At 32.5% G+C, this 10685-nt stretch overlaps 2 protein-coding genes across 5 annotated transcripts; both read right to left on the reverse strand.

The window, feature by feature from the left end:
• Positions 1-2778: 2778 nt before the first annotated feature.
• On the reverse strand, positions 2779-5096 carry LOC136350750 (uncharacterized). Of its 3 annotated transcripts, none has more exons than XM_066302793.1 (3): positions 5008-5096; positions 4459-4586; positions 2779-3625 (listed from the first exon to the last, which is right to left on the reverse strand). In XM_066302793.1, the coding sequence occupies exons 2-3, from the start codon at positions 4500-4502 to the stop codon at positions 3157-3159; spliced, it is 513 nt and encodes a 170-aa protein (XP_066158890.1). In that variant the 5' UTR covers positions 4503-4586; positions 5008-5096; the 3' UTR covers positions 2779-3156. The 3 variants fall into 3 exon arrangements, with proteins under 3 accessions (XP_066158890.1, XP_066158889.1, XP_066158891.1); XM_066302792.1 differs by having other exon boundaries at positions 4890-5024; XM_066302794.1 differs by lacking the exon at positions 5008-5096 and adding an exon at positions 4751-4855.
• A 524-nt stretch (positions 5097-5620) lies between these two features.
• LOC136350749 (uncharacterized) lies at positions 5621-10225 on the reverse strand. 2 transcript variants are annotated; one of them, XM_066302790.1, is made up of 5 exons: positions 10044-10225; positions 9829-9912; positions 7250-7705; positions 6972-7189; positions 5621-6791 (listed from the first exon to the last, which is right to left on the reverse strand). In XM_066302790.1, exons 2-5 carry the CDS (start codon positions 9890-9892, stop codon positions 6681-6683), a joined length of 849 nt encoding a protein of 282 aa, XP_066158887.1. In that variant the 5' UTR covers positions 9893-9912; positions 10044-10225; the 3' UTR covers positions 5621-6680. The 2 variants fall into 2 exon arrangements, with proteins under 2 accessions (XP_066158887.1, XP_066158888.1); XM_066302791.1 differs by having other exon boundaries at positions 6978-7189; positions 10044-10224.
• Between the last annotated feature and the right edge of the window lie 460 nt (positions 10226-10685).

Here is a 10685-nt window from a genome sequence, read left to right on the forward strand (position 1 = left end):
TTTCGTAATCAACCAACTGGCAAAATTCAGTATTTGCAAAGGCCAAAAATACCTATTGCTGGTATTTTTCCTGAAAGTTTATTTTGGTTAATTTGACACTTGCCGGTCCAAACCTATAGAAATCCAGAAAAATTACGTCATTCCTGGATAATAGGTTTTATTTCTGGAAAAAAAAATTTACAGTATGACTGTAAGACATTCCTCGTTCTTTAGTTAAGGAAGAGAGAAACGAGAAGGTTTCCAGATTGAGTCTTGCACGGACCCTTTTTTCCTGGTCTAGTCAGATCAAATATACATTAATAATTTGTACTAGATCTAATGATCAAACTTGATCTCGTAGTAATTGATGAGTAGATTTCAGCCCCTTGCCCCACTAAAGAAACAACTCAGATGCCGTCACGACGTGTCGACGCACTCCCATCATTAAAATTTCCCGTTTTCACACGATTAATCACGGAAAAATCATGTGATAACTTACATAACTGTATTTTTATATCAGTCATGAAATTTTTGGCAAAAACACGCGTTTATCGCTTGCTTCAGTGCTCAATTATCCCCGACATTGGAGTGTGAATGAGCTAACATTTTGTTTTTCAAAATAGATATGATATCAAGGCAGTGGAAAGTTGTTTTCTATATCGACAAATCTTTTGATGGTCCCCTAAGGGTACTCTATACAAGGTGTAACATAACATCATAGGAATAATTCCAGAAGCGATGTAAAATAGTAAAAAAATGCTAAAAGACCCACGGTGAAAAACGTACCATTTTCGGTATACAAAGTGGCAGTGTTTTACTTTTTCTCATATTTTTGCGATTTTTTTTCACGTATGCCTTAAGTTTTGAATTTTTGAAATTTCGTACATTTCTTCACTGTTCAATATCTTCATTAGTCATATAGAGGGAGTTATATTTATTTTGGGGCATGCACTATTTTATGCTTTATATCTGTTTTGAGATGCCCTGTATGAATTCTTAAACCACATTTTAAATTACTTCTTTAAATTTTTAGCTTTTTGGTCCCTTGCATTATTTTTGTATCCATCACCGTTATCATATAAGTTGCAAAAATATCTATTGATGCAAATTAAGAATGTAAAGGAGGTAAGAAAAAAAATTATCCGGGTCAGCTATCAAAATATCAAAACAAAAATACATGCAAATGAAAAGAAAATTATGAAAACTGTTGAAAATATCCTTTAACACATGTGAAACTTTTCTCCCCTGTAAAATGGTGTATTTTTCACCACGGATCCATTAGCACATATTTATTGTTTTACAGATTAATGTCGTTCCCTAAAATATCTCGACGATGTTATGTTACGCCCTGTATACACCTGTTTAAAGGCTAATCAGACTGTATCTCAGGAACAAAAAAAAGTATTACAACCCTGCTACCATGATCAATTTCACCTACTTAACAAATCAAATGATCTCGGAAGATTTAATGTGTCTCTTCAATCTACGTTCTCCGAAACACAAATAATTTTGTAGTTTTCCCTGGACACAGTTTCCAGAACGGTTTTAATTTCAGAATCCAATTGAACTTAGTCTAGTCTACTGTAAGCACTCCAGCTTAGATCACTAGAGCAAAGTCGTTTTCATTTTTCACTAGTCCCAGAATAAGCATTAACCAGTCAGTTCATATAGAACTACTTGAGTACCAGCTAATTCCATTGCGGACTATGTCTATTCCTCCCTGTTAGCTATTACGATCTCCAGGAAATTTCAGAATTTAAGTGTGGTTAGCAGATCACTATCAATCAAGAGAATCGTGTATCCATCTGCAGGCCAGTTCCGTATACATGAAACGATAACTAGAGTGAACGACTGGACGAGAGTTTGTATTCCATATGCTGCATGTCTAGCTTTTAACTTCATTATTACTACCCCGCAAAAAGGCAGTAGAGCAATCAGATGTCCTTTTGCATCTTTACAGGGTGCATTGATTTTGGTCAAAATGTGGTTATATTAAGACAATTTGGAATCTTGGAAATTGTCGAGTTGGGCCACTGTCTAAAGGTACTCAAAGACTAAGCTACATAGAACGGTTTTCGGTCATGATATCTCTTTCCTTTTGCTGTTGAAGGGAATCAGTAGTATAGAGGAAATCTTCAATGTTTAATTTAAAATTCATCAATTTTGTGCGGTTTTCAGCTATTTAGAAAATCCCGCAATTTAGAATCGAAGGCTATTTTTTTTTAATTTATTTTATTATTCGTTGCTATTTATCGGTTTTTGCGCAACAAACATCATTTTGTACAAATACGAATGCAATTTTGTTTTGTTCCATTTACTGAGTTTGGCTCTCCTCTAAACATCACGCCTATTTTATACGCAGTCATCTGTGAATATCCGTTAATTAAACATTTTTTATTGTTTAATCGCCAGATTGTCTAGTTGTTTCGCTGACAATTTCCTATGTTGTTTTACCTTTAAATAAATAGTTGTGTATTGACTTGATTATAGTATAAACGCTTATAGTGTCGACATTTCAAAACAGATTTATTAGATGACTGAACACTATATGTGAAATAGGATAAATTATGGGTATCCCAAGTAAAGGCATCTAATAAGAAAAATAAATGAGATAAAGATTGAAAAGCAAACAGAGCGTTCTGGCAGAAAAGTTTGTATTTTCGGAGCATATTAAGGCGGACGCGCCCCTCTTTAAATATAAATCAATATGGAAATGGAATGTTTTTCTCTTCAGCTGAAGCAGAGGGCATTGAAATATAATATTCTCGTCCAGGAACGTACATCAAATGAAACATGTAAAAGATTTATTCCCAGTTTTATTAACATTTAGAACTTTCCCAGGCAAAGGTCAACGTATAACGTTAGGCACACTTGTAAATGTATAAATAATAATCAACAGAAATATTTTTATAATTTTTCATCACACTACCAAGCACCTTCTATTAATTTCGCCCCTCTTAAAATGCGTCTTAGAATGCATCAAATTTCTTCCTTTCCCCCCCACGCTACAAAATTTATAAGTACGCCCCTACCATATATTTTTATCAAAAGTATATTAGTATTAAATCACAGAGCTTATCCATACAGACCTCTTCTAAGCGTGCATGGACCCATAACTCATGAAACATAAACACAAATTTAACAAAAAAAGACAACAAATTAATAATAATAAAATCGTTAAGCAGTCTTCTCCCTATCGATAAAATCATTAACAGATTTCGTTACAGGTTTCCTTTGTGGAGTAGCCAGTACTGAATTTTCTTCCTCTTCGGGGTCGCTACTTTCCTCACTCTCCTCTTCATATTCGATATCGTCAAAAGCTTCGGCTCTAATGGGGTGTGGTGAAGGAGAGCGTGGAGGTTTAGGTGGGGGCTCAATTTTCTGTGGTGGGGGCAATTCTGGGGTTCTAGGTTTTGACACTGGTGGGGTTGATGGTTTTTGTGCGGGAGGCGGAGGTCTTATTTGAGGTTGAGGGGTGGGAGGGGTTGTAGGGATTTGCGGAGAAGGAGTACGAGAAGGTTTTGGAGGCTCTACGATCGGAATTCTTGATGTTGGATCATTCTTTTTGGAAGGTAATGGACAAACTACGGCTGTCTCTTTCGGTCCTGGTGATTTTTGATAGCTTAGTTTCTCCCAGATTGAATTTCTTGAAAAGAAAATAAAGGAAAAAAAATAAATGAATAAAAAAATAAAAACGAAATTTTAGTAAAATGGCTATGTTTAGAAATAAAAGGCTAAATAGTGAAAAGGAATAGATCTAAAATAGTATAGAGGCATTTAGGTACTGCACGAGCTGCTATTTTTAGGAAAGATGTATGTGTAACCGGCGCATCATTAATAACAAATGCACTAAGTCGGGTCTCATCTCACACGTAGAAACAACGTATTTTTAAGCCAGTTCGTTGACACTAGTACTTATATAGAGAAGTTGTTTGAAAATTGTAGAAATAAACCGAAAATATATATACCTCTGACCAATATATCACCTGTATTAATTACTGTAAAAATATTGTTCTTTATTTATTCCAAATACACGCAGTTTGCAAATATCCAGAGTACTCCCTTCGAAAAAGTGCTATATTAAGTTATATACCAAAGTTTGATAACGTGGCTAACAAGTTAGCCTGTAGAGAAATTTTTAAAATTAAAAATAAGTAAATAAATAAATAAATAAGTATAAATTCGAGGGAATTAATAACGTATACGTTAAAACACAAATATTCATAATCGCCATCTCGTCAGGAAAGCGACTATGTAAACGTATTTATTATATTTTTAGTAATAATCAAGTATAGTTTTAATTCATTTATATAATAAGTTTGCTAATAAATTCATTTTCATTAAGGTTCATTGGCAAATTACATAAATCATTTAAATATCTAAAATTTTAATAAAATATATTGTTTAACTTTTTCTACTTATAGTTAAGAGAAAAAGAATTATTCTGGATATTGATTAGGAACAAATATACGCACTTACCGGTATTCCTTGTAAGACAGCACTGAATACCACAAAGCAAACATATTTCTTGCTTGAATATATTTGGAAAAAGTACGAAAATGTCCTGCCTTGTGAAGTAGTATGACTGTTGCTTAATAAGGGAGCACCTAAAAATCATTACTCAAATTATTAAAATGTAATACACTTTTTAGTTTTTAGATCATTATATTTTACTACTATTTACCCATTATTAGGTAATAATATGATCTACCTATTAAGATATAACTAAACCAAATATTAGTGTATCCCAAAGGTTCAATATTTAAATTACCTGCAAATTTTGTAACCATACACCAATAAGGTTAACCAATAAGGAAATATTTAATCATGACCTAATAAAAATAGCTCGCCTTACTCAATAATAGGAAACTTGCAGGTCTAAAATTAAAAATAAATGCGAAATTACTCACCGCAGTAAAAAATCAACTTAAATGTTCTGGATGAAGACAATTTGGTGGTCAATAATGTATGTTCGCGAATTTAGCAGCCACCGAAAAACTATGTCAGTAAGTACACGCTTTAACTTACCCTTTATTGTCCTTTCAGGATCGCAGGATATTTTCAGCAAACAGCTGAAATATTTTCGTTCCGGTGCAACCCACATTACACTGTGTTGTATTGTCGGTTGCATAAAATTGAAGTGTTCACGTTAACTAGTGGAAGTTTCATGAATTTAAATTTTGTTATTTTTTGAGACAATGTAACGGAATTTGTTATTGAATAAGAACGAAATAATAAAGGTAATTTATTTCGCTGTATAGAATTTTCGTAGTGCCGCATATTCGCGTGTCCAAATTTTTTGTGGCGTGTTACTGACCTTACTAATGATAAAAACAGGATTTAACCCTAAAAAATTATTACCCTGCAGTTTTGAACAAATAGTTTTTAAAATCAAATCGTGCAGACTCTAGGAACCACTGGGGAGGGGATAAAATTTGAAGATTAGTTTTTATGAAGTTAAAGGAAAACTGAAATTAAACTTTGGTACTGGAAACATCCTTTTGCACAAACATCCATCTATTTGGTTTCTTTGTGCTTAAAGAAGTGGTAGTTAACGGATTGGTCTTCTTTTTCGGGACACCCTGTATAAGTAACTTTTAATTACAAGGATGATATTAGATACATTTCAAAAAAACAGATAATAACTGCAAAATTCTATTTATCCTCAGGTTCTGGAAATGTTAAATTTATAACTTTGTGTAGTCGTATTCTTCATACATCTTCATCTACCCTACAAACTGCTAGAGCTACCACTACGACCTGAATAAGAGTTTTATTATCATCTAAGGACGAAACTATCTCGACAAGATTTACAAGAAGATATATTGCACTTAGAAGATAGAAAGTAACTGGGGATTATAAAAAAAAACCTCGTAATAGGCGGTGACCCGTAAACATAACGCATTGATTAAGCCATTCACTATTTATCATCAAACATATGACAATAATAGGTGAACTTATCCAAAACATGCCCTTGATATTGCAACGCCTACTCGAGGGCTCTTAATCAACCTTAAGAATAAATCCATAACAGCTGTGATTATGGCATTCTTACTTTACTAAAGCAGTATTTTGTGGAAAAAAAAATTTGTTTCTTCCACTTTGATAAAAAAATTTTAACATAGCAGTTACAATAAAATCATATTTGGATAAAATAGCAGTACAAGTGATACTTATGTAGAAATAAAATTCAACAACATCTGAGAAGACAGATAAAAACACAAACATAAGAAAAAGAATTTGTACTTGTTAAAACAATAAAACAGGGTCTTAATAAATATACAAAAATCACAAATAAAAAAGTTATAAATAGAAAAAATCACTGTAAACGCAGTACGGATGAGACTTTTTTTCTCCTCTTTTAATTATACCATATTAGTTATTGCTTTAATGTTATTTTATACACGGAACAAAGGATAAGACGGAAACCGTAACAAAAGTACGTCGATTCAAAAAATGAAACTCAACAGAAAACTTTGTTGAACACAACATTCGAAAATGCATAAATACTAAAATAATTCAAACTCGCTTTCAACGTATAAAGTATAGTACGGTTGATTTTAAAATATGCAATTTCCTAAGCCTATGACTAATTGATAGGTAAATAATAGAAGTGTAAAAGTTTGCCTTATTCTACTAGCTGAAACTATAACTGATATGCATCACAGATTCTAAATACTTCTATACAAAACCTTTCTTATTTACAATTTTGTATGTTTCACAGTGTCTGTCCAATAGTTTTGAATTGTCATTGCTTCCAGACTATTCAAGAATGAATCATTATCCAGACTGTACATTTCTTCTGAGTTATCCTGAAAATAAAGAGAATTCTTAATTTTACTTTAAGCAACAAAGAACAATATCTCAATAATTTAGAACTAAACACCATGCTGCATCTTTCAAAGGAAAGGCTTTCTGGGCCGATTGGTGCAATATGACTACGTTTCAAAATTGTGCCCAAAAGTCAAACCTTTAAACATACAACTGCTTACTCTTACTGAAGCATCATCAATGTATCCACTTGAATCAGGATTACTGCATCTGTCATTAAGTACTTGAGGCCTGTTGAAGCCCTGGTTTCGATACACGAAAAAGCTGATCCCACATATAATACCAACAATTACTATGCAAGCCAGGGTTATGCCAGTGATGCCAGCTGCAGACAAATTCCCTGTAGTATCGTCAGTATGTAGGTCCCCTTCTTCTATACCTAAAGCAACACAAATTTATTCTAAGACAAAAGAAAATATTGACCCTCACGAAAACGAACCGATTCTCTCTGATTTCTGGACAAAACTCTGATTATAACTTAAGTCTTCTCCGAGAAATGTTCCGTTTTCAGTGTGATTACTCGGAGCGATGCCTTTATTCCTACTGAAAATAAATCCAGTGAAGTTTCCACCAAGATTGGTTTCAGTAACATTTTGATTTATCACAGGTATATCTCTATTGGTGTTGTTAATCCATTCGCTCGCGTTGTCGCTTGTTGGAACGTCTAAGGGGATCACCTCCAGTTTTCCTGAATAAACTGACGGTTTAAAAGACTCATTTCTTGCATACTGGGAAATATTTCTCAATATTTCTAGACTAGAAGTTCTGGGCGGAATTGGAAGAGTGCTTTGCTCCGATTTACTTGCTTCCAACTGAGTGGTGGTATTTGTGGGGGGCAGTACTGTGGTTGAAAAGTTGGAATGTAACGTTGTCAGCAATGAATGGCCGACTATAACTGCAAAAAAACATTAAAAAAAAACTCTTTCAGTGCGTAACAAGTACCTACAAATTATAATTATTAAAACCATTTTTATCCTCAATTCACACTATCAAATTACTGATGCACTAACATTTTTTATTGACCAACGTATGCAGCAAAACTAAATAAAGAAATGAAAGTAGTTTGAATTACCGAATGAGAAAATCTGTTTTGAAAACAATGTTTACCAAGTCGCAAATAGAATTTCCTTATTTTTAATTTATATTGATTTTTTCCTAGGTGAATACACTTTCATGAGTAAGTTCAAGGGCAGGCGCAGTTAATAAACCATAATTAGAAAAACAATTTAAATTTTGTTTTCCGGATATAATAAACACATTGCGTGAACTCAAAGAGGTGACAAATACACCTGAAAAAAGTAATTTATATCTTACAAGTTTACTCTAGTGAATCTCTAGAATACTGCACAAAGTGGGACAGAAAGAAATTAATACATGTCTTAAAAGTTCACTAAAGATGCAGAGAAAAAAATGGTAAGATATGTGACACATGGGATTTGCATATAAAAGCAAGTTTTTTGAATAATATAGATATATTAAGTAAATAAGTAAGTAATAACAGGCTTGTTCCCACATGCAATGAAAAGGTTTGGGAACATTTGGAGACCCTTATATATTTTGAACACAAATCTTTCACATGAGTTGTCCAGATGGAAAAGGATTCTCAACTCTTTTGGAATAAGTTCCTGACCTATTGGAATAAAACTAATACTAAAAATGGGGCTAGTAAGTTTATAAAGCGAATTCTATGAAAACCACTTTATATGTCACAAAATACCTTTAGCTAAAAGAAATATCCATAAACCGAAAATTTCTTCAGAAGGAACAAAAATCATCAAATTGCCCTAAAAAATTGAAACAACAGCACTTTCTAAAATCTTGAAAATGTCAAATTAATATAATAATTTTGTGGTATCTATAGAATTTAGAATACTCTACAAAGACATCAAAAAACGCTCTTAGAAGTAGCTACAAATCTCTTATCAATTCTTCAGAATATTTTATAACAAAGCTGTCTAAAGACCTAAAATATTTATAAAGAAATATTTTTTGAAATCATGAGACTACAATCCAGAAAAACCCTTAAAAAGGTGTTAGAAAACCTCAAAGAAAAATCATTAAAATCACTAGAAAATTTAGAAAATGGCTCTAAATTGAGATGAAAATTATTCACCATTAAAACATTCCAAAGATTAAATTAAAAAATTTTTTTGCAGAATATCATGGGAAATTCTTCCATCTGAGCCACATTTTGTTTCTGAAACAAATGATTATTGTTTCTTTACAATAATCACACAAAAAATTGATTAGTAAATTTACCTTTTGAACCACTCAGTGCATTCATATACCTAACTACCTACTAACATACCTACTCATGACACCAATGCGCATCATGAAGTATTGGATCGAAGCTGAAGTTAATTGAAATTTTAATTGCCCAATAATTAATAAATAACTAAGGTCTTAATATTATTAGCAGTGAAAAAAACTAGTTTGGCAACATATGTAGTAATATGTCCATCTCAAGGTAACTCAGACATAAAATCACTTGTTTGTAACATTATCTCCCTATGTAAACCATGTACCTAAACAATAAAAAATTACTCACTATCTCAAAGAGGAAAAAATGAAAGCTGAATCATATTATTGTCTGAAACTGATTGCATGATGTAACTGGAAAGTAGATTATGTCTGTTTTGGCAATGCAAATTACTGCAATAATTTCTTGTTACAATTTTTTAATTACGTAAGAATATATTGGCATATCATTGCATAGTTGCATTGAGAAGACCCTGATGGGCAACCTCATGAATTCCTAAAATTCTGAACTATGTAAATATGTAAGGTTTCCTTAGATTATTCATGGCATTTGAATATTGAGTCATTTAAAAAAGGGTTTAGCATTTTTCATATACCTGTCTGCCTTACAGGGTATAGGAAGAACATTAATTATGGAGGTAATTATATTGAAATTTAAAAATTAATGTAGATAGCAGGAATTTATACGCATTATTATTGATATTTAATTCTGACAAAACCTATGTGTGCGTGGGGATTTACTTGATATAACATTCTTACCACAGAAATGTTCACTGAAGAACAATGTTATCCAAAACCAGTGCATCCACCAGTAGTGTGTCATGACTTTATGATCATTAGGATCTGAAATTAAAGGAAATTGGGTAATAACAGCAGCACGAAAACAATACAAATAGATACATAGTTTTAGCAAAATAATTGCTTTGAAATTCGGTATTTTTTTTATTTATTGGAGAATTGAAGGTTTTGTTTACCTGTCCCTCAAGAAAGCATTAATAAATGAAATTTGTCTTTGGCTGCTTAATAAACATTATAAATCAAAATAAAAATTAATTCTACACAATCTTTTGTATACTCTCTCTCAACTACTCAAAAGCAAAAGCCTTTTGTAGTGGACACGCGCAAACCACTAATCATTCATGAAGGAGTAGTAAGTGGGAATGGTCATAATTTGATTGGTCATAGCACGATGAAAGAAATGAATGAAATGACATGACGTGACAAGGCACAGCACTACTGAGAGGCTTCTTTTATATCTGCTTTCACAGTATCATACAGTGTGTAGCCCAAAGAATGTTTGAATTTTTATATTTCTCAGTCAGCTTTAATTCAAAAAATGGTTGTTTACATACAGTCGTATTATATATCGGCTAAATATTTTTTCTAATTATCTTTCGATATGGAATCAAATCTTTAAAAGTCGATTGATTATTTATAATGAAATGGAATAGTCTCCCAACGGAGATATTTTTTAAATAAGTGACTGCACAACTGACGTCCAAACATAATAAAGTTCCTCTCGGTTTACACTAGCTGCCTCCACCGCAATCTTTTTCATAGGACTTCAGAGTAGTTGGAGCTGTGTATGTAACAGAGTTGCTCCTTTCACTATTCGG

This window comes from Euwallacea fornicatus, chromosome 3 (genome assembly GCF_040115645.1).
Source record: "Euwallacea fornicatus isolate EFF26 chromosome 3, ASM4011564v1, whole genome shotgun sequence".
Lineage (NCBI taxonomy): Eukaryota > Metazoa > Arthropoda > Insecta > Coleoptera > Curculionidae > Euwallacea > Euwallacea fornicatus.

Bases quoted from the DNA above. Each gene is read 5' to 3' on its own strand.
- LOC136350750 (XM_066302793.1), bottom strand. From the start codon at position 4,502: ATGTTTGCTTTGTGGTATTCAGTGCTGTCTTACAAGGAATACCG. The intron at 3,626-4,458 runs GTAAGTGCGTAT...TTTCTTTTCAAG, and splicing joins CTGTCTTACAAGGAATACCG to AAATTCAATCTGGGAGAAAC.
- LOC136350749 (XM_066302790.1), bottom strand. From the start codon at position 9,892: ATGACACACTACTGGTGGATGCACTGGTTTTGGATAACATTGTTCTTC. The intron at 7,706-9,828 runs GTAAGAATGTTA...GTTTTTTTGCAG, and splicing joins CTTCAGTGAACATTTCTGTG to TTATAGTCGGCCATTCATTG. The intron at 6,792-6,971 runs GTAAGCAGTTGT...CTTTATTTTCAG, and splicing joins TTGATGATGCTTCAGTAAGA to GATAACTCAGAAGAAATGTA.